Below are 23,356 nucleotides of genomic sequence, written 5' to 3' on the forward strand. Positions count from 1 at the left end.
TCCTTCTCCTTTTCTTCTTCTCTTCTCATCCCTCTCTCCTCCTCCTCCTCCTCCTCTCTCTCCTTTTCATCCTTTTCTTCTCCCCCCCCCCGCCTCCTACCTCTCCTTCTTCGCTCCTTCCCCCTTCTTTCTCTTCTCCCCTGCCTCCTGCTACCTCTTCTTCCTCTCCTTTCTCCTTCTCCCTCTCCTCCTTTTTCTCCTCCCCTTCTTTTCTCCTTTTCCCTCCTCTTTTTATCCTCCCCTTCTTTTCTCCTTTTCCCTCCTCTTTTTATCCTCCCCTTCTTTTCTCCTTTTCCCTCTCCTCTTCTTCTCCCCTGCCTCCTGCTACCTCTTCCTCTTCTCCTTCTTCTTTCCCCTCTTCTCCTTCTCTCTCCTTCTCTTTCTTCCTCTCTTCTCCTTCACCTCCCTCCCTCTTTCTCCTCTTCTTTCCTCCTCCTTCTTCTCCCCCCTCCTCCTCCTGCCTGAAGCCTCTCCAGTGGCTGCCCCATCCTGGGCACCTGGAAAAGGTTGACCCCCCCCCCCCATCCCAGGGACATCCTTCTGACTCATAACCCAGAAGATGGGATCGTAGGGTTGGAAGGAGACCTTGGAGGTCCTCTACTCCACCCCCCCCCCTTGCTCTAATACGAGAGACCCTGTGGCATTCCGGATAAATGGCGGTCCGTCCTCTTCTGGAAAACATCCGGGGATGAAGCCCCCGTAACGACCATCCCATCTTCCTTGACTCCAGAGCTGTTTCTGGAAGAGCATCTTTTCAGACTCAAACCTTGGGCCTTTGAATGAAATGGATCTGCCCGAAAAAGATCCCACCAGATCCCAGATTTTGGCCCGTCCTAGCAGGGAAACAGCTGTCAGGCATCTCATTTCCTGCATGTTTCCTCAACTGCCCTTTTTTTTTCGGGGTGTGTGTGTGTGTCTGGTGTCACTTTATACATCCACAACCACCAGGAAAATCCAACCCAGTTAGCACCAGACCGAGATCAGCAGGTCAGCGAAGGGGGTTTAAGTCAGCTTGCAAAATGCACGTTTTTAACTCTGCAGAAGGCAACTTGTTCTTAGGGGGAGGAGTATCTAGGATGGGCTACCACTAGGTGGCAGCAAATTGATGCTAAAATAACCACGATCTACTTGCGCCATCTGGTGGAGGAACCGGCCATGACACACAGCAGTGTTTGCCACCTACAACTTGGAAAAATTGAGCTGGTCCTTGAGTTACAACCGGAACAGAGCCCAAAATTTATGTTGCTAAGTGAGACATTTCACAAATGAGTTTTGCCCTACTTTACGACCTTTCCTTCCACAGCTGTTAAGTGGATCACTGCAGTTCTTAAGTTAGTAACACATTTGTTAAGTGAACCTGACTTATTCATTGATTTTGCTGGTCGCAAACGGGGAATCACGTGATTCCGGGACATTGAAACCGTCGTAAATAGCCAGTTGCCAAGCGTTTCAATGTTGATGACGTGAGGATTCTGCAACGGTCGTAAGTGTGAAAAATAGTCATAAGTCACAATTTTCAGTGATGTTATCACTGTGAATAGTCACTAAGTGAACTGTCGTAAGTTGAGGGCTACCTGTATGTGCCCAAAGACATATTTGACAGGTTGGCAGTTCAAATCCCCAGCGCCATGTAACGGAGTGAGCTCCCGTGACTTGTCCCAGCTTCTGCCAACCTAGCAGTTCGAAAGTACATTAAAAAATGCAAGTAGAAAAACAGGAACCACTTTTGGTGGGAAGGGGACAGCGTTCCGTGCGCCTTTGGTGTTGAGTCATGCCAGCCACATGACCACGGAGACGTCTTCGGACAGCGCAGGCTCTTCGGCTTTGAAACGGAGATGAGCACCGCCCCCTAGAGTCGGGAACGACTAGCACTTGTGTGCGAGGGGAACCTTTACCTTTACCTAAAAATATAAACCTTTTCTGTTAATCCAGTGATATTTTTTTAATAGTCAGATTAAAAACGGGACAATAATAAAGGAATAAGCAGTGAAATGTTTTATTCTATGTCTTCCTTTTTCTTTTTCTGGCAACTTTTGCCTTTTTCCATCTGGTGGTCTCCAGAACGGTTTCCCCCTTCAGTTTCCTCTTTCTTTTCTTGGCCTTTTTGCTCTGTCTGCAGAAGAAATGAAGGGGGGGGGGGAATCAATTGTGGCAGGAAAGGATGAAAGAGATGGGAAAACGGCATCAATCGATCAATTAACCACGCTACGAAATTGGAAATCTTTGGAACTATATGTACTTTCCAACCGGCAAAAACGTACGCCTGGAACTCAAATCGCTCGGTTTACCCAAAATGTGAAGCCGTAGTAGGTTAACCCAGACGTAGCGATTTAATAAACCATGGTTATACAATGAAGAATCACAAGATAGGAGAGAATATGTGTAGCTCAGGGTTGAACTTGGTGCTCTCTGAGCTGGGCTGTTTTCTTGGAGACATTTCATGACCCAACAAGGTAACATCATCACTGCTAGAAGGAGGTGGGATTTGCAGAGAGGAGGAGGAGGAGGAGGAGGAGGAGGAGGAGGAGGAGGAGGAGGAGGAGGAGGAGGAGGAGGAGGAGGAGGAGGAGGAGAATGACTATGAGGTCCTTGGTGCTTTCTGAATTGGGCTGTTTTCTTGCAGACGTTTCATGACCAAACTAAGCAACATCATCAGTGCTACAAGGCTGTAGGATTTGGTGCAGGTATCTAAGGCAGCATGTAGCACTCATAATGTTATGTAGTTTGGTCACGAAGCATCTGCAAGAAAACAACACAACTTAGAGAGCCCCAAGGACCCCACAGTTCTACTCCTCCCCCCTTCTCTACAAACCCTCCTCCCCTCTGGCACTGATGATGTTGCCTAGTTGGGTCATGAAACATCTGCAAGGAAACAATCCAAGTCAGAGAGCATCAAGGATCCCACAGTTCTCTTCCTCCTCCACCTTTCTGCAAATCCCACCTCCCTCTGGCACTGACGATGTTACCTAGTTGCGTCATGAAACGTCTGCAAGAAAACCACCAAGCTCGGAATATACCAAGGACCCAACAAGGAAGAGCTCAAAGCAGCCAGTCTCATTTTGCCAAATCAGCAGGCCGATGAATTCCTACCACCAACTTACTGGTCAACTCCGCAGGTCCTTGGCCGATTTGGACAGGCGGTGCGTTTGTGATTGGCTTCGCCGCAAACAAAGCACCCGGCATGAGCTTCCTCGCAAGGGTGAGTGGGGAGAGCACAGCGATCGCAGACGCTACAGTGAACCCAGGCTGCCAAAGGAAGGAAGGAAGGGGTCAGTCCTCATGAAAAGCAGAAACAAAATGTTGGCATTTTGTCCATAGCTAAACCGGCATGCTGGTTGGGCATAATTTTGGAAGCTGAAGTCCACAGGTCCTCAAATTGCAACGTTTGAAAAACGGGACCTTAGAGGGACTGCATTGAATGGTGTTTAAAACAAAACACAACTTTGTAAGAATCTACAATAAAATGTACAATAAAATGATTCAGTAAAAACCCAGAGCCAAATACGAGAATTCCTGTTGCTGCTTCCAGACCCTTTCAAAACCATAATTAACCAGGATAGATAGATAGATAGATAGATGATAGATAGATAGGTAGATAGATAGATAGATAGATAGATAGATGATAGATAGATAGATAGATGATAGATAGGTAGGTAGGTAGGTAGGTAGGTAGGTAGGTAGGTAGGTAGGTAGGTAGATAGATAGATAGATAGATAGATAGATAGATAGATGATAGATAGATAGATGATAGATAGATAGATGATAGATAGATAGATAGATAGATAGATAGATGATAGATAGATAGATAGATAGATAGATAGATAGATAGATGATAGATAGTAGATAGATGACAGTGGAACAGATAGATGGATGGATGGATGGATGGATAGATGGGATAAATAAGATAAATAAGATAGATAGATGATTAGATAGATAGATAGATGATAGATAGATAGATAGATAGATAGATAGATAGATAGATAGATAGATAGATAATCTATATATCGGTATATAAGTGCTAATAAATGAAATAATAAATGAAAGATAGATAGATAGTAGATAGATGACAGTGGAACAGATAGATGGATGGATGGATGGATGGATGGATGGATGGATGGATGGATGGATGGATGGGATAAATAAGATAAATAAGATAGATAGATGTATAGATAGATAGATAGATAGATAGATAGATAGATAGATAGATAGATAGGTGCCAGATAGATAGATAGATGATAGATAGATAGATGATAGATAGATAGATGATAGATAGATAGATAGATAGATAGATAGATAGATAGATAGATAGATAGATAGATAGATAGATAGACAGACAGACAGACAGACAGACAGACACAGACAGACGGACAAGACAGATAGATAAGATAGATAGATAGAGAGAGAGAGACAAGACAAGACAGACAGACAGATAAAGGGTAAACAGATAGACAGACAGACAAAGATTCATCTTGCCACAAAGCAAAACATTAAAACTTTTTAACGGCCATTTGATCTTGAATTCTCCTGATCCCAAGCTATACAGATGTTATTTTTTTTAAAAAAACCAACTTACAAGGTTTTACACATTTTTTGCAAAGGTTGCAATGAGTCCAACGTCTGCCATCCTATTGTGGGGAAGAAAAATATGTTAATTTTCATGAAAAGAACATTTACAATCCAATTATTGCAGGTAGTTCTTGACTTATGAACACAATGGAGCCCACATTTTCTGTCGCAAAACGAAATGGTTTGTCAAGTTAACTTCGCTCTGTTTTACGCCGTTCCTTGCCACAGTTGTTAAATGAATCTCTGCAGCGGCTAAGTTAGATAACACAGCTGGCGAGTGAATCTGTCTTCCCCACTGACTTTGCTTTCCAGAAGAAGTTACTATATTCTACTCTTACTATCTTATTCTTTTATTCCCTTTTTTTTAAATAAGTCTGTATTTTATATTTTAAAAATATTTAATAAAAATAGATTTAAAAAAATAAAATAACATTCAAACCGAAACATTTTTTTAAAATGTTTCGGACCCATTAATACATCTGATTTCATCCTTCCACACTTGCCTGGTGAAAGGTGTAAAATTAAAATGATTCCATCTTCCTGTCTTCTTGGAATCCTTCCATTACAACTACCTCCCCCTCTACTATACAGGTAAGTCCTCGACTTACGACAGTTCGTTTAGTGACCGTTCAAAGTTACCACAAGGGCACTGAAAAAAAGTGAGTTATGGCCATTGCCCACACTTACGACCAGGCTCGCGTGATCAAAGTTCGGCCGCTTGGCAACTTGACTCATAGTTACGACGATCAGGCAATCCCCGTTTGCGGCCTTCCGAGCAAAATCAAGTGGGAAGCCAGATTCGCTTAACGACAGCATTGCCAATTTAGCAACGGCGGTGACTCGCTTCATAAACCTTGCGAGAAAAGTCGCAAAATCTCATTGAATGACTGTCTTGCTTAGTAACGGAATTGTTGGTCTCAATTGTGGTCTTCAGTTGAGCGCCAGCTGTAGTTCACTAACCTTTATTAGTGACCTCAGCATAGCTTTTTGTCCTGACCGAGGCTTCCCAAGTCGACCCCTGTTCTTTAGCTGTTCCCTTCATCTGGCTGCTCTGCGCATGCGCACACTGGGAACAGGCTCCAGCTGTTCCTCTGCCTCACTTATGCCTGACTCCAAAGGCAGCTGATAACTGGCATACGGCCCTGGCCCCCTCTCTGCCTCCGACACAGAGCCCTCATCAGAGCCTTCCCCAGACTCCAGGACTGGCCCATCTTCCACCCCAACCTCCTCACTGTCCGAATCTGCTGGCAGGCCACAACATTCTCCAGGACAGACTTACTTTTGAAGTACAGGCATTGCAGAGGTCACAGTGCTGGTTCTCGGCACTGACGTATCTCTGACAGACGGGGCAGAACCTGACGGAGAGAAACCAATGAGAAGGCTTGGAGAAAGGATGCAGCCAGTCCTGACTAAACAGAGGGGCGGTAAGTCAGGGCTTCCCCAACCCGTGGTCCGTGCTCTGGTACCAAAGCTGTGGGATGCCAGAAACCGGTCTGCGCCAACAAGCGAAGCTCCATCCACGGGATGCAGGCAGGATGTGAAAAGACCCCCCTTCTGGTTCACGGGGGGGGGGGAACCTCTTTCCACGGAACTGTGGTTGGGGCCCATCGGCAGTAAACCACGCCCGTGGGTTTTGTGGCTAATCTTTTTTGAACAAATAATTTGTTCCACTGAACAGAGGGTTCTACCTGTATCCTTCTTGCGCGGGAAGAACTATTGAAGCTGGCGACAGGTTAGTAAAAATTCGAACGGGGGACTGCTTGCGGCCTCTTTTCCCGTGCTTATATAGCGCGTGATTGTCATAATCAACCTAAAAAGAAGAAGAAGATAAAAGCAGGAGTAGTTAACAAAAGGGGGACGCGGTGGCTCAGTGGCGCACGACCCCCCCTGCGCTCCTCCCGCTTATGGCACGCGAGCCACAAAAGGTTCGCCATGGCTGGTATAAGGTCTCCTGCTTGAGCAGGGGGTTGGACTAGAGGTTTATAGTTTATATCTGCAAAACTTGGCAAGGAATCTCAGAGAAGTCATGAACCAATGAATTGAATTAATTGCCTCCTGCAAACTCCACTCCCCTTTTGCTCCCCTTTTATTTCCTCTGGGAGGGGCCGTTCATCGTCCACCTGTGGCCTTACTCCCAAGTCGGCCCCTGTTCTTTAGCTGTTCCCTTCGTCTGGAAGCTCTGTGCACGCTCACACTGGGAACAGGCTCCAGCTGTTCTTCTGCCCCACTGATGTCTGTCTCCTAAGGCAACTGACAACTGTCTGATGGCTCTGGCCCCTTCTCTGCCTCCGACACAGAGCCCTCATCAGAGCCTTCCCCAGAATCCAGGACTGGCCCAGGTTCCTCCCCAACCTCCTCACTCTCCGAATCTACTGCCAGCTCTGTTGGCCGCTGGCGGGCCACAACAAAAAATTTTAAAGCAGCCGCATCGTTCCCTTGCCTCACTCCAAATCTTCTTCGGATAAAATATGATTATAATATTTTTAGAACAAAGAATTAAAGGACCGATTCAATCGATGGTTCAGCACAAACCAAGCTAAAGCAATTCATAATCAGAAGCAGAGAGATTCTAGAAGTCGTCAAGAAATTGGCACTCAAATATGGACAGAATTCCGTCCAGGACTCTTTGTCCTTACCTGATAATCCAACATTGTGAAACTTGGGAAAAATTCAAGAATGCGTGGCTCAAAAAAATACGGAAATATCCACAGGATAGGTAACTCTTTGCAGGTAGAAGTACCTAACGAGGAAAAAAAAGCAGAAAAGAAAGATATGTACTGTTCACATTTTTTTTAAAAAAAATAGATATATAAAATATAAAAATGGATACAAAATAGGTGTAAAATGATATAAGATAGATATAAAGTCCCTTCGGGGAGAGGAGGCGGTCTAGAAATCTAAGAAATAAATAAATAAATGAATTCATGTAAATATAAGTAAGATTCTGCAAGGAGCAGAACACAGCAAATATGCTTATAGCTTTCACAAACAGTTTGGGGCTAAAATGATCTAATTTTGCAAAAGGATCCTTGGCAGCCTGCTCTGAATTGTGGCATGCTAGTTGGAAAACTTCAAATGAGTTCTTAGTAGAAGACAGCCATTAATTAGTATACTTTTAGTTGTTTTTTAATTCAATTTTTTAATTTTTACTCATTGTACAGTTGTATGAGGTTTAATTCGTTTTTAAGGGTATGGGATATTCGTCTTTTGTATTCGTTTCAATGACACACCTGTACACCGCCCCGAGTCCCTTCGGGGAGAGGGGGCGGTCTAGAAATATTGAAAATAAATAAATAAATAAATAAATAACGCTGTGATTCTTTCCTACATGTCAAATCCTAGCTTGTCCTGTAGACTAGGTTAGGTTAGGTTAGGTTAGGTTAGGTTAGGTTAGGTTAGGTTAGGTTAGGTTAGAGTAGAGTAGAGTAGAGTAGAGTAGAGTAGAGTAGAGTAGAGTAGAGTAGAGTAGAGTAATGGGAAAGAGAGGAGGGGAGAGGAAAGGAAAAGAAATTATGGTATTTTCGGAGCATAAGACACACTTTTTCCCCCCTAAAAGAGGGTGAAAATTTGGGTCTGTCTTATACACCGAATGTAACCCCACCCAGACCCCACCCTTTGGCCTCTGCCTCCCAGAAATTGCCTCCTAACAGCAAACAGCCTGTTTCAGCTTCAGCTTAGCCCGATTAGCACAAGCAGCTGATTGTCAGTTGGACCAGCTTCCCGACCATCGGCTGTTTCAGGCTGCAGGGATTGCCATTGCCTATTGCAAACCGGAAGTCATAAGACAGGCCGTTTCCGGCCTCCGGGGGGGATGGAGGAAGCTGTTTTTGCCCTCCCCAGGCTCCTAGAAAGCCTCTGGAACCTGGGGAGGGCAAAGAACGAGTCCATCGGACGCCAAAAGTGGGGGGAGGAGGGGTAATGCACAGGGGATTGCACGTCCATGCACAGGGGGTTGTGCCCATGCATGGGGGGAGGGCGCATAGAATTATGGGCATAGGCACACAGGCGCACGACACCCGCCCCCCCCCCCCCGCTTTTGGCACGCGATGGCCTAAAGCAGGGGTGTCCAAACTTGGCTGGCTGGGGAATTCTGGGAATTGGAGTCCACAAGTCTTAAAGTTCCCAAGTTTGGACACCCCTGGCCTAAAGGTTAGCCATCACTGCTCTATAGAGAGGGGAGAAGTTGAATCCGTTTTACATCCAGGATGTGAGGGGCCTGTAGATATTTTCCCAGCCGTCTTTCTGTCCCGTTAAAGTACCTCGAGAAAGAGTTTACCTGCGCCGCCTGCTGAGCTCCACATTGCCCCCAGCTTCTGGAAACTAGAAGCCAAGGCCTCCACCAGGCCTCCAAAGGGGGGATCGGCCACCATGACCACACGCCTCCCTCCGTCCTCCTGCAGGAATTCCTCACACGCCCGGGAAGCTGCCTGCCAGGAAGCCAAGAGGAGGTTGGAATTCTGGAGATCTGGCAAGTTTTACTCTTTTCATCTTTTAACTATCTTATATTCAGAATAGAGCTGGAAGGGCCGTTGAAGGTCATGTAGTCCAACTCCCTGCTCGAGCAGGAGGCTCTGTACCATCTCAGATAAATGGCTGTCCAGTCTCCTCTTAAAAACCTCCAGGGATGGAGAATTCACAACTTCTGGTGGCAACTTCTGTTCCACCGGTTAATTGTCCTCACTGTTAGGAAGTTTCTTCTAAATTCCAGGTTGCTTCTTTCTTGGATTAATTTCCATCCATTGTTTGTCCTGCCTTCTGGTGTTTTGGAAAATAAGTGGACTCCCCTCTTTTTTGGGGGCATCCCCTCAAATATTGGAAGCCAACAGATTAGCCAAACCCAAATCCTGCAACCGTTCTTCCTATGTTTTCATCCTTTCATCATCTTAGTTGTTCTTCTTTGCGCTTTTTTCCCCCCCCAAAGTCACAGTATCTTTTTTGCAATGTGTTGACCAGAACTGTATGCAGTACTCCAGGTGCGGCCTTACTAAGGCTTTAATAAAGCTGTACTAATACTTCACGTGATTTTGATTCTACGCCTCTGTTTATGCAACCAAGGATTGTTATTGGCTTTATTACACGTGGTAGTAACTGATACCTCTAACTTCATCAGGGCACACATATAATGATAAGCAGAGTCATATGAAGGGGTTCAGGAGCTGTCCGTCACTCCCTGAATAACCCCACTCCCGCTGCAACCAGGGAGGGCGGGGGGGGGGGGGTGTTCATTGATAAAATGTGCCTAGACCTTGATTGGCTCTTACCTCTCCAGCAAAGAAATAATGGTTGAACATGTTGTAGTGACAGAAGTCCTCCTGGGGGTAGAATTGCGAATACCTGGAAAGGAATTGTGTCTTATTAGGTTTACAAATGAGATTTCAGCTGTCAAAATGTAGATGGACCATCAGTTGGGACTCAGCAGATAAGGATGTCTCAGTTGCTTTCTCCCTTGGCATTCAGCCACTCCAATGCCCCCTCAAAGTCCATCCATCTGACCTTCCTTCCTTCCTTCTTCCTTCTTCCTTCCCTTCTTTCTTTCTTTCCTTCCTTTCTTCCTACTTCTTCCTTTCCTTCCTTCCTATTTCCTTCCTTCCTATTTCTCCTTCCTTCCAATTTCTTTCCTTCCTTCCTTATTTCCTTCCTTCCTATTTCTTTCCTTCCTTCCTTATTTCCTTCCTTCCTATTTCTTTCCTTACTTCCTTATTTCCTTCCTTCCTATTTCTTTCTTTCCTTCCTTCTGATTTCCTTCCTTCCTATTTCTTTTTCCTCCCTATTTCCTTCCGTCCTATTTCTTTCTTTCCTTCCTTCCTATTTCCTTCTTTCCTTTCTATTTCTTTTTCCTTCCTTCCCATTTCCTTCCTATTTCTTTCTTTCCTTCCTTCTCCCCTTCCCCTTCCTTCCTCTCCTTCTTTTCCCCTTCCCTTCTTTTCCTTTCTTTTTTCTCTTCCCCTCTCTTCCATCCTTCCCCTTCCCTTTTCTGCTCCCTCCTTTTCTTCTTTCCATTACTCCCCCCCCATTCCACTTCTACTTCCTCCCTCCCTTCTCCTTTCTTCTCTTCTTATTCCCTTCCCCTCTTCCTTCCTTCCTTTCTTTTCCTCTTCCATCAACTCTTTCTCCTTCTCCATGTCTATGGAGATTCTCCATCATTCAGGTCATAGTTGTCCCGAAGGTGCTTTTTCAAAGGACAACTGGACTTCTGTGGTTTTTTTTCTCCTTGAAAACATTCTCACCCATGACTTCTCCCCTTCTTTTCCTTCCTCTTTCCTTCCCTCCTTCTCTATTTCACTTCTCCTTCCTCTTCTTTCCTTTCATTCGTTTTCTCCTTTCTCTTCCCTTCCCCTCCTTCCCTTCTTTACTCTTTCTCTTCCTTTCCATGTTTCCTCCCTTCCACCTTTCCCTTCCTCTTTCTTCCCCTTTCCCCTTCTGCCACTTTCCAGGAATTTCTTTCCCCAATCTGATTCCCGCCCTACCCCATATAACAATTCAGCCAAGAGCACGCCCCATTCCTCTTCTTTCATCAATATTCTGATATTTCTTAAACGAAAGTAGATTCCCATGAGCATCTACAGTTCCTTACAATCTCAGCCAAAATAATTCAAGTTATAAAGATAGGTAGGTTGGCTCTTTTATAGTTAAGAATAGATCACTTAGCTGAGAAAACTATTTACAGAGGGATAAATCAGAGGGAATCGACATACGGGCAGCCCTTGCCTTACAAAAGTTTGCTTAGTGACTGTTCAAAGTTACGACGGCACTGAGCAAAATGAGTTACGACCTCGAGCCGAGCTTCAAAAGAAATCCAGTTATTTATTAGGAGCTTCATGTCGGCAAGTTCCCAGGTGAAGCCAGCTCTGACCCCACGTAATTTACGGCCCAGTTATGACCCTCTTTCCCCTTCTCCCCCCAGGCTGTGCCATCAATCCCATTCGCAACGGAGCAGTTTCGTGGGTTGTAGAGATCACTCCCCTCCCAGCCGCTGCAAGTAACCCTGGGGTATAGCCTTGAGAGAGATGTGTCTGGAATGTGCTCCTATCTTTTGCTGCCATCCCGTTTCGTCGTTTCCCCATCTTCCCATTTCCTATGGCAACTCGAGAGCAGGCCAGGGACGCTTTGCGAGTTGACAATGTGATCCAAATTCAGACGCTTGGCAACTGACTCATTTTTATGACGGTCGCAGTGTCCCGGGGAGTGTGTGTGTGTGTGTTTTTCACGTCACCCCCTTTGGCGACCTTCTGATGAACAAAGTCCATGAGGAAGCCAGATTCACATTACAGCTGTGTTGTTCATTATTTAAGAAACCGCGGGGATTCACTTAACAACACGGAGGGTCGTAAAAACGGAGCAAAATTCACTAGACAACCGTTTCGCTTGGCAACGGGAAACTGGGATTGTAGGCTGAGAACTAGCTGCCTTGGGATGACACAATGGAGAGGCATGGAAAGAAAGCAAGGGTGGGGAAGAGGAAGAACTCCTGGGGAAGAGGGGACGGCTGCCAATCCCTCAATAAAACCTTACCGGAAATCGATATCGAGCAGAAGGCTCTTCATGGAGACCTTCTCTTTGGAGGAAGCTTCCACCTGGATCAGTTCATGGAGCCTGAAATTGATCAAGGAGAACGTCAGCATGGAACTAAGGAGAAACTTCCTAACAGTGGAGGACAATTAACCAGGGGAACGGCTGGCCACCAGAAGTCAAGGGAGCTCCATCGCTGGAGGGTTTTAAGAAGAGACTGGACAGCCACTTCTCTGGAATCGGATAGGACAGTGATGGCAAACGCTTGTCTGGGCCGCAACCCAGAAGAACAGCTGCCCAGGGGGCCTGTGCATGCCGGAAAATGCACTTCCGGTTTCCGGCGCGCGCAACGGCCACCTGGCCGGTCTACATGCTCAAGCCAGAAAAACAGCTCTTCAGGTTTCCAACAAAGCCACACGCATAAAAGCCAGCCGATTGTCGCACACGGAAGAGGAACAGGTGACACCGCATGTGCCAGGCAACATGGCTCCATGTGCCACTTTGGTTCTCCATCACGGGTAGAGGACGTCGTACTTGAACAGGGGGAGGGTGGGCTAGAAGACCTCCAAGGCCCCTTCCAGCTCTATTCTGACTGATGGATTGATTTGATTGATTGACTGTATGAAAAGAAAGGGACGGGTGGGGTGCAGGAGGAGCTGGCAGGTAAAATAGGGACCCACATCCATCAGGCTGCATGTGCCTCACCCCAACATGTTATTCCATCTTTGTGGATTTGTTGTTGCATTGTAGGACACACACACACACACACACACACAGCTTGTTTGCATTTAGTTCCCCCAAAAGAAAAACAAACCATTGGGGAAAAAAGGGAATGAAGAGAGAAGAGAAAATATGGGATGGAATGGAAGAGAGAATAGGAAGAGAGGCGAAGAGAAGAGAAAAGAGAAAATATGGAATGGAAAATATGGAATGGAATGGAATGGATGAGAGAATAGGAAGAGAGGAGAAGAGAAGAGAAAATATGGAATGGAAAATATGGAATGGAAGAGAGAAGAGAAAGAGAGAAGAGAAAGAGAGAAGAGAAGAGAAAATATGGAATGGAATAGAAAATATGGAATGGAATGGAAGAGAGGAGGAGAGAAGAGAAAATATGGAATGGAAAATATGGAATGGAATGGAAGAGAGAATAGGAAGAGAGGAGAAGAGAAAATATGGAATGGAATGGAAGAGAGAATAGGAAGAGAGGAGAAGAGAAGAGAAAATATGGAATGGAATAGAATTAGAATTAGAATAGAATTAGGATAGAATAGGATAGGATAGGATAGAATGGAATAGAATAGCAGAGTTGGAAGGGACCTTGTAGGTCATCTAGCCCGTCCCCCTGCCCAAGCAGGACAGGTCAAGAAGCAATGGATGGAAACTAATCAAGGAGGGAAGCAACCTGGAATGAAGGAGAAATTTCTCAACCAATGGAACGAGTTGCCTCCAGAAGTTGTGAATGCTCACATGCTGGACATTTTTAAGAAGAGATGGGACAACCATTTGCCCGAAATGGTATAGCATCACCTGCCTGAGCAGAGGGTTGGACTAGAAGACCTCCAGGGTCTCTTCCAACTCTGTTCTTCTGTATTCTGTAACTTTGGCCCCATGTTTTTGTCAAGGGCAAAAGCTAAAGGCCATTTGTTGGTTAAGGTCAACTATGGGGGGAGAGGAAACCTAAAACCCACCTTGGAGTGCCCACACAAAGCACCCTTCTGAAACCTTGCGCAACGAGAAGATCCAGCAGGAAGTGACAACTTCTATCGGTGAAGAGATACTGTGCGTTGGTCTTCTTGTTCTCCAGGGCACTGAGGAGTTGGCTCGGTCGTCTCAGCTGGGCCGCGGAGATATCAGAGAGTACTGGATGGCCAGAGTGTCCTTCCCATTCAGGGACCAACAGGAGCTGTTGACATTCTTGACAAAACCTCCTTTTGGGTGGCGGGAGGGCGACGAATTCCTTGTACCTTAAAGCAGGAAAGTCACTGGTATAAGGGCATTGCCTTGAAGTTCCCGCCCTTAAATTGAAGCACCCACCCGCTTAGATTTCAAACTTTGGGGACAATGGCCTGTTTGTAGCTTCTCTTTATAGCTCTTCCCTTCGTCCTTCCCAAAATATTTGCTTCTAACAGGAAAGTAGATCTGTCGCTCAGGGTTGAACCTGTTCTGACCCAGGTTTCCCGAGAGCCTGAAGCAAACTCCTGGTCCTGACAAAAACCCCTTTTATTAATTGACTGTGAATTCTGCTCCTTCACCTCCAGCAAAGTCTTTCGAGGGAGGATTTACGGTCACAGACCTTCTCTGGCTTGGAGAGCTGACAGGCCGATCTCTGCAAAACTTGGCAAGAAGTCTCGGAGAGTCACGAACCAATTAAGGGAACTAATTGTCTCCTGCAAACTCCACTCCCCTTTTGCTCCCCTTTTATTTCCTCTGGGAGGGGCCATTCATCAGCCACCTGTGGCCTTACTCCCAAGTCAACCCTTGTTCTTTAGCTGTTCCCTTCGCCTGGCAGCTCTGCGCATCCGCACACTGGGAACAGGCTCAAGCTGTTCCTCTGCCCCACTGATGTCTGACTATGAAGGCAGCTGATAACTGGCATACGGCCCTGGTCCCCTCTCTGCCTCCGACGCAGAGCCCTCATCAGAGCCTTCCCCAGACTCCAGGACTGGCCCATCTTCCTCCCCAATCTCCTCACTGCCCAAAATCTGCTGCCAGCTCCATTGGCCGCTGGCGGGCCACAACAGAACTGTGGGTTTTTTGAAACTCTTTAAGTGTAGGGTTAATTGATTAATCAGTAGTTGGCAAACCACATTGATTAAATCAGTTAAAATCCACATTCCTTCCTCTCTTAATCCTTTGGCGCTTAATCTCTTTTGCTTACAAAAACAGACAATGGAATGTACACGTAGACATCACATTCCATGCAGCAAAATATTAACTAAGTAGAGAGTCACGTATCTATATCATGAAGTATCCATGAGGAAAGCATGCATCTGTAAACCAATCAATAGTTGCCAAGTGTATTTTCTGTCCAATGAGCATTTTCTATTCTGAGAAGTTTGACAATAAAAGGGAGCCCCAAACAATGCTCTGGGTGGGTGCCCTTCGGGGTGCCTTCCATCGGGTGGCCTTCCCAGCACAGCCTTACTCCTGTCTGCGTCTGCTTTTTCTACGTCACCAACATTGTTTGTTTTCTTGCAGACATTTCATTACCCAACTAGCTACCATCTTCAGCGTAAGTGAGGGTGGGTTTGTTGTCTGTTTATAAATAGCAGCTACTCACTCATGATGTTGCCTAGTTGGGTAATCAAATAATCACACTCAGAGAGCACGAAGAATTTAACCCAACAGAATAAATTTGCATTTCATTATTCCATTTTTGCAATAGAGGTAGTCATCCATTCAGGTTGTCCCAAAGATGCTTTTTTTCAAGAGGCAACTGGACTGGAAGCCCTCAGAATGTGTGGCTATCCCAAGGAAGTCTTCATCAAATCCCCAAAAAAGACCGGGCAGGAATTCCTCCATAGCAAACAAAGAAGAGAGCAACAAATGAAGTCATTCCATACGTTGTAGCAATATCTGAAAAACCTAGAAGGAACTTCAGCCAACACAACATATGTGCAGCCTTCAAACCCAAGAATACACTAAGGCAGAAGCTTGCCCATCCCAAGGATAAAACACCCAGACACAAACTGAGCAATGGGGCCTATGCAGTACAATGCAGTGAGCCCTGGGCAGATCTGTACGTTGGGGAAACAAAACAGCCACTTCACAAACGCATGGTGCAACACAAGAGAACAAACTCATCAGGACTACATTCAGCAGTCCATCTGAATTTAAAAGACACAGGACACTCTTCTGAAGACAACAAAGCCCACATGTTGGAGAGAGAGGACCGCTGGTTGGAAAGAGGGATCGAAGAGGCCATCTACGTCAAAACTGAACAGGCCTCTCCCAACAGAGGGGGAGGGATACGACCTCATCTGTCTCCAGTCTACAGACAAGCAATGTAAATGAACAAGGAATGAACAAGGTAGAAATGGGAAATAAAACTCAATGGGCTAAAGGCACAAAGAGAGCAGAGAAGGGCATCCGAAAAAGAAATTAGCCAAAAATAGAGAGAAAAATAAAGGGAAAGAGGAAAGAGAAACTTGGGGGAGAGATACTCAAAAGAATCTATCAAAAAGTGAGAGGGAAGATACAGAAGAAAAGATATAAGACACATAAAAAGAAGAAAAAGAGATAAAAGAATGCAGATAGCTAGCTGTCTGCAAGGAGTATCAATCCTTCCGTTCCCCACCATCCAGTCAGAGCTGAAGAAGCTTCTTGGATGAGAAGGGAAACGTCTTCAAAGAAAAACCAGAAAGTCCAGTTGCCTCTTGAAATAAAAGTATCTTTGCGACAACAGGGGTGATCAAATTATACCTTTTAATTCTTAGTTTTTAAGGAATTATCCAGGGCCGTTTACTACAGGAATGTGAATACCAGTTCCAAACATACTTAATTTTCAACTGATTCATGAAAACAAAGCGTTTCAACCCAAACGATACCTTTTGACATTGTCGGAGTGAGTTTTAGAGGGCCGATGACTCCGGTTGAATTTTTCCCGTGCTGAAAGACGAGCTTCTGATATCTACGGAACATGTAGAGGCGGAAAAAATGAAAGAATGAGAAAAAAAAACTACATCAGGCAGTCCTCGACTTACAACGGTTCGTTTAGTGACCTTCAAAGTTATAACATTGCTGAAAAAAGTGACATGCGACTGTTTTTCATACTTACGACCTTTGCATGATCAAAATTCAAATGCTTGACAACCGACTCGCATTTATGACGATCGCAGTGTCCCGGGGGTCATGTTTACCCCCTTTTGCGACCAAAAACAGACTGGACTGCCCTTTGTCAGAAATGGTGTAGGGTCTCCCACTTGGGCGTGGGGTGGGTTGGACTAGATGACCTCCAAGGTCCCTTCCAACTCTGTTAATCTGTAATCTGACTTTCGAATGAACAAAGTCAACGGGGAAACCAGGTTCAGATTAATGACCAAGTTACTAACTGAACATCCACCGTGACTCACTTAACAACTGTGGCGAGAAAAGTCGTAAAACGGGGCAAAGCGCACTTAACACATGTGTCACTTAGCAACATAAATTTTGGGCTCAATTGTGGTTGTAAATCGAGGACCACCTGTAGTATAATTTCCGCCAAATGCAAGTTCAATTTTTTTTCCCCTCTGAATTTCTGGTTCAGAAAGCAAAAAATATATATTTCTAACTCAAAGCTTTATATGTGTATGTGTATATTTCTCTCCCTTTATTTTGGAAGAACTGATAAATACTTTAGAAAATTACTGATTTGTTTTTAAACCCTGGAGCATAGATTGAAATACACCCATCTTTACACTTTTGTCTTCTCTCTCCTTCCTTCTGTTTTCTATCTTCTATACCACAATTTGGTCCTCCCAATTCCTGGCAAATAGATGGGAAAGAAACGGAGGGAGTGATAGATTTTACTTTCCTGGGCTCCAAGATCACCACAGACGGGGACTGCAGCCAAAAAATTAAAAGAGGCTTGCTCCTGGGGAGGAAAGTGATGGCAAATCTAGACATCCTATTAAAAAGCAGAGACATCCCCCAGCCAACCAAAGTGTGTCTAGCCAAGGCTGTGGTTTTCCCAGTTGCAATGGATGGCTGTGAAGGTTGGACCATTAAGGAAGGCTGAGAGTCAAAGAATGGAGGCCTTTGAACTCTGGTGCTGGAGAAGAAGACTCCTGCATTGGATCCCTTGGACTGCAAGGCCATCCAACCGGTTAGTCCCAGAGGAGATCAACCCTGACTGCTCTTTAGAAGGCCAGATCCTGAAGAGGAAAGTCTTTGAGGCCACCTAAGGAGAAGGAAGAAGGACTCCCTGGAGAAGAGCCTCATGCTGGGAAGGATGGAGGGCAAAATAAGAAGAAGGGGACGGCAGAGAAGGAGGTGGCTGGATGGAGTCACCGAAGCAGCAACTCCAGAGGATGGGAGAGGACAGGAAGGCCTGGAGGAACGTGGTCCATGGGGTCGCGATGGGACACAACTTCGCAACTAACAACATATAAGAATTACCAGCAATTTACAGATTTATTTTTTAAAAAATCCCATTACCATCCCCCGATTTCAAAACCTGCACATTTCAAAAAAACAGCAATTTAAGTGTACGAATAATTCCTCCGCCGCAAGACACACAAAGAAAGAGAACGCCCTGATCCCTCGCAAAGGAAAGGAAGAGGAATTCTGTTAAAACGCCTCTTGCTCAGACTTACCTGTTCATCTTCCCACTGGAAAAAATGGCAGCCTTTCCTTTCTCTACAGGCCGAACAAGCGTAAAATCTTCTCGCCTTTCCTTTGCCTGGAAGAGTCCTTGTGAACAAAAGAGTAGGACCTGACAAAGGACATAGTAATAATAATAGTAATAATAATAATAGTAGTAATAATAATAATAATAATAATAATAATAATAATAATAATAATAACAACAACAACAATAATAATAATAGATTGGATACAAGAAACATCAATGAAGCTGTAGAGATTGTAAAACAGCAGATAACAGCAACAGCTAGGAAAATTGAAAGATATGAGGCACGAATCATCCAGTATAAACAAAATCAGCAATTTCGATCAGACCAACGGCGTTTTTATCAAAGTCTTAATGTGAATGGTGACACCAAAAGTGAAAAACCAGAAAAGCAGGCCACAGCTGAATTCTGGAAAGAATTGTGGGAAAATGCAAAGGACTACAATAAGGAAGCAAAGTGGATACATGACTTTGAGGAAAGCATTGGTAATAAACAAATGCAAGTATTAGAAATAACAACTGAGATGGTCAAAAATCGAGTAAAAAAAGTAAAGAATTGGACATCACCTGGAAATGACCAATTACATGGTTTCTGGCTCAAATATCTGACCAGTTTACATGCAATGTTGGCCAGGCAACTGAATGAAATTTTACAAAATGGTCAAATTGATGAATGGTTGACAACTGGAAAAACATACTTGATCCAGAAAGATGCAACTAAAGGAACAATACCTGAAAACTACAGACCAATAACATGCTTGCCAACAACCTTTAAATTACTCACAGGCATTATTGCAGATAACATTATGGATTATTTGGAAACAAACAACATCTTGCCAGTAGAGCAAAAAGGCAACAAAAGAAGGAGTAGGGGCACAAAAGATCAGCTCCTAATTGATAAAATGATATTAGAAAATTGTAAGAAAAGAAAAACGAACTTGAATATGGTCTGGATTGATTATAAAAAAGCATTCGACTCATTGCCACATAGTTGGATCATAAAATGCTTAGAAACAACTGGCATTAGTAAAAATATTACATCTTTCACTGAAAAGGCGATGAAACAATGGAGAACTGAGTTGGCAGTAAGGAATGAGAACTACGGAATGGTTAATATCAAGCGAGGAATTTTCCAGGGTGATTCACTTTCACCTCTTCATCATCGCGATGATCCCACTATCAGTAATCTTAAAAAAAATGAAATTAGGCTACCAAACAGCCAAAAAAGCTGAAAAAATTTCACATTTATTATATATGGATGATTTGAAACTCTATGGAAAGTCAGAAATAGAAATCCAATCACTGACAAACACAGTCCGAGTATTCAGCACCGATATTTCAATGCAGTTTGGCATGGAAAAATGCGCCACTGTATCCATAAAAAGGGGCAAAATCACTACATGTGAGGGAATTGAAATGCCCAATGGCCAACTAATTAAATGCAACAAAAATGAAGCCTACAAATACTTAGGCATTTTGCAGTTGGATAACATCAAACACGGAGAAGTAAAAACTATTGTCAGGAGAGAGTACACCAACAGAGTTAGGAAAATTTTGAAATCTAAATTAAATGGTGGAAATACAATCAAGGCCATAAATACCTGGGCAATACCAGTTATAAGATACACAGCTGGTATAGTTAACTGGACACAAGCTGATTTGGACATTTTGGACCGAAAAACCAGGAAACTAATGACAATGCACTACAGTTTACATCCACGCAGTGACACTGATAGACTATACCTGCCCCGAAAATCAGGTGGCAGAGGATTATTACAAGTGAAGCAAATAGTTGAAGAAGAAAAACATGCACTGGCAGATTATTTAAAAGAAAGTCAAGAACATCTATTAATCTAAGTAAAGAACAAAAATCTATTGAAGGCCCAACAGACGAAACAAGAATACAGAAAAGATGTGATAAAATCAAGAATGGAGAGTTGGCAGAACAAAGCATTACATGGCCAATTTCTGGAAAAAATAAAAGATAAAGTGGACAGTAAAAAAACTTGGTTATGGTTAACAACAGGTACATTAAAGAAAGAAACAGAGTCACTAATCCTGGCTGCGCAAGAACAAGCTATCCGAACAAATGCCATTAAGGCCAAAATCGAAAAATCCTCTGATGATGCCAAATGCAGACTCTGCAAAGAAGTTGATGAACTGTTGACCACATACTCAGCTGCTGTAAAAAAATCGCGCAGACTGACTATAAAATGTGGCACAATTCAGTAGCACAAATGATCCACTGGAATTTGTGCAAAAATTATAATATTAAAACAACAACAAACTGGTGGGAACATAAGCCTGAAAAAGTCACCGAAAATCAGATGGTCAAGATCCTGTGGGATTTTCGTATACAAACAGACAAAATACTAGCGCATAACACACCAGACATCACACTGGTTGAGAAAAAGAAGGTTACAATCATAGACATCGCAATACCAGGTGATAGCAGGGTTGAGGAGAAGGAACATGAAAAAGTCGCGAAATACCAGGACTTAAAAATTGAAATCCAACGATTATGGCACAAACCAGCAGTGGTAATTCCAGTGGTAATCGGCACACTGGGTGCTATTCCAAAAGCACTGGGATTACATTTAAAACAGTTAAAACTTGACAAAATCACCATCAGTCAAATGCAAAAGGCCGCACTGCTTGGATCTGCACGTATATTAAGAAAATACGTTACGACGTCCTAGGCCCCTGGGTGGGGCCCGACTAGTAATCAATGCCAAATCCGGCGAATCAACTGGCCGCTGTGATACAATCGAATAATAATAATAATAAAAATAATAAAAATAATAATAAAAAAAAATGGGGATGTGGAAAGAAACAATAAAATCATTGCAATTTGTCGGACTGGTAATTTGTTTATTGCTCAACTTGGATATTTGGAATTCCTAATTGTCATGGTTTCGAAAGAAAGAAGGAAAAGGGAAAGGTTCCCCTCCCACATATGTGCCAGTCGTTCCCAACTCTAGGGGGCAGTGATCATCTCCGTTTCAAAGCCGAAGAGCCAGCGCTGTCCGAAGACGTCTCCGTGGTCATGTGGCCGGCAGGACTCAATGCCGAACGTGCACGGAACGCTGTTCCCTTCCCACCAAAGGTGGTCCCTATTTTTCTACTTGCATTTTTATGTGCTTTCGAACTGCTAGGTTGGCAGAAGCTGGGACAAGTAATGGGAGCTCCCTCCGTGACGCTGCGCTAGGGATTCGAACCGCCCAACTGCCGACCTTTCTGATCGACAAGCTCAGCGTCTGAGCCACAAAGTTCGTTTAGTTCAAAGTTACAACAACACCGGAAAAAGGGACTTATGACCGTTTCTCACATTTGCGCCCGTCCTGTGCTCAGGTGATCCATATTTGGATACAGGCAGTCCTTGACTTACAATAGTTCGTTTGGGGACTGTTCAAAGTTACAACGGTACTGAAAAAAGGGACTTGTGACCGTTGTTCACACTTACGACCATTGAAGCTTCTCCCCGGTCATGTGATTTATATTCGGAAGCTTGACAACTGACTCATATTTATGACGGTCGCAGTGTCTCGGGGGTCACGCTGATCCCTTTTGGCGACCAAGAAGAGATTGGACTGCCCTTTGTCAGAAATGGTGTAGTGTCTCCTGCTTGGGGAGGGGGGGGTGGACTAGATGACCTCCAAGGTCCCTCCCGACACTGTTAATCTGCTAATTAATTTACCATCCCTGGAGACTTTCAAGAAGAAATTGGAGCGTCATTTGTCGAAAATGATGGAGGGTCTCCTGCTTGGGAAGGGGGGTTGGACTAGATGACCTCCAAGGTACCTTCCGATTCTGTTAATCTGTAATCTGACCTTCTGACGAGCAAAATCAACGGGGAAGCCAGATTCACTTAATGACCAAGTTACTAACTGAACTTCCGCAGTGATTCACTTAACAACTGCGACCAGAAAAGGTCGTAAAGTGGGGCAAAGCTCACTTATCAAATGTCTCACTTAGCAACATACTTTTTTGGATCATTTGTGGTCGCAAGTCCAGGAATACCTGTATATCTTTATTTTCTGTGCGCGCACAAACCCCCACACGCTGCAAACTGTCCATCTATAAGCAATTGGGGTCCATCTCAGGCTCTCTCCTGCCTACCTCGCAGGGTTGTTGTGTAAGGGGGCGGGGCCAAAAAAGGCAGCCGACCAATCCGATGCCGCCGGGGCTCGACCCTCCCAGGCCTTTAACTCACCATGCGGGCACTCGGGCGCCGGGGCTGCGGGGGAATCGCGTCCGGACACAACCGTCACCTCGCCCGCTTCCATCTCTCGGCTCGCCGGCCTTCCGCTTCCTTGCCTCGCGAGGCCTCTGAACAGGAAGCTCTCTTCACTTTTCCTAGCTCTAGGAAATCGCCCCTAAGCTTCTTACGGCCGCGACGCCCCGCCCTTTCCGCTTTCCTTTGGAATCCATAGATTTTTTAAAATGTAGAAGCCTCCGCTTTGGAGCGGTAGCGGGACTCGCTCTCCAGAAACTAGATAGCTATAAATGGGAGGCTGCATAATTTAGCCAAAGTCTGATTTTAAACGAAATTTTTAAAAAAATCTTTCAATATCCTGCTGGTGTTTAAGGAAACAGCAAGTGCCTATTTTATAGGCTTGTTTAGATCCATGAAAGGCTGTGTTTAACTTCAATCTCAGCAACTTTTAAAACGTCTGGATTTCAACTCCCAGAATTCCCCTAAACTTGCCGACTGGGGAATTCTGGGAGTTGAAATCCAGGCCTCCTTTTTTTAAAAAAAAGAAAAAAAGGTTGCTACAGTTGAGAAAGTTAAGAGGGAGTCGAGATTTATTGGCTTATTTATTTGCTATTATTTTATCATGAAAACCAACAGGCTACATCGCAGCTTTTAAGATGGGTGGATTTGAACTTGCAGCTGGCTAGGGAAATCTGGGAGCTGAAATCCACCCAACTTAAAAGCTGCCGAGTTGGAAA

At 44.5% G+C, this 23,356-nt stretch overlaps 1 protein-coding gene across 2 annotated transcripts; it reads right to left on the minus strand.

The window, feature by feature from the left end:
• Positions 1 to 1,927: 1,927 nt before the first annotated feature.
• ZCCHC4 (zinc finger CCHC-type containing 4) lies at positions 1,928 to 22,743 on the minus strand. 2 transcript variants are annotated; one of them, XM_081959013.1, is made up of 13 exons: positions 22,617 to 22,743; positions 18,369 to 18,487; positions 16,623 to 16,705; positions 13,764 to 14,039; positions 12,079 to 12,159; positions 9,828 to 9,900; positions 8,843 to 8,993; positions 7,203 to 7,306; positions 6,255 to 6,376; positions 5,846 to 5,921; positions 4,574 to 4,625; positions 3,102 to 3,246; positions 1,928 to 2,113 (listed from the first exon to the last, which is right to left on the minus strand). In XM_081959013.1, exons 1-13 carry the CDS (start codon positions 22,687 to 22,689, stop codon positions 2,002 to 2,004), a joined length of 1,467 nt encoding a protein of 488 aa, XP_081815139.1. In that variant the 5' UTR covers positions 22,690 to 22,743; the 3' UTR covers positions 1,928 to 2,001. The 2 variants fall into 2 exon arrangements, with proteins under 2 accessions (XP_081815139.1, XP_081815140.1); XM_081959014.1 differs by lacking the exon at positions 18,369 to 18,487 and having other exon boundaries at positions 22,617 to 22,694.
• Between the last annotated feature and the right edge of the window lie 613 nt (positions 22,744 to 23,356).

Source organism: Natrix helvetica (genome assembly GCF_964273705.1).
Source record: "Natrix helvetica genome assembly, chromosome: 7".
In the NCBI taxonomy this organism is placed as follows: domain Eukaryota; kingdom Metazoa; phylum Chordata; class Lepidosauria; order Squamata; family Natricidae; genus Natrix; species Natrix helvetica.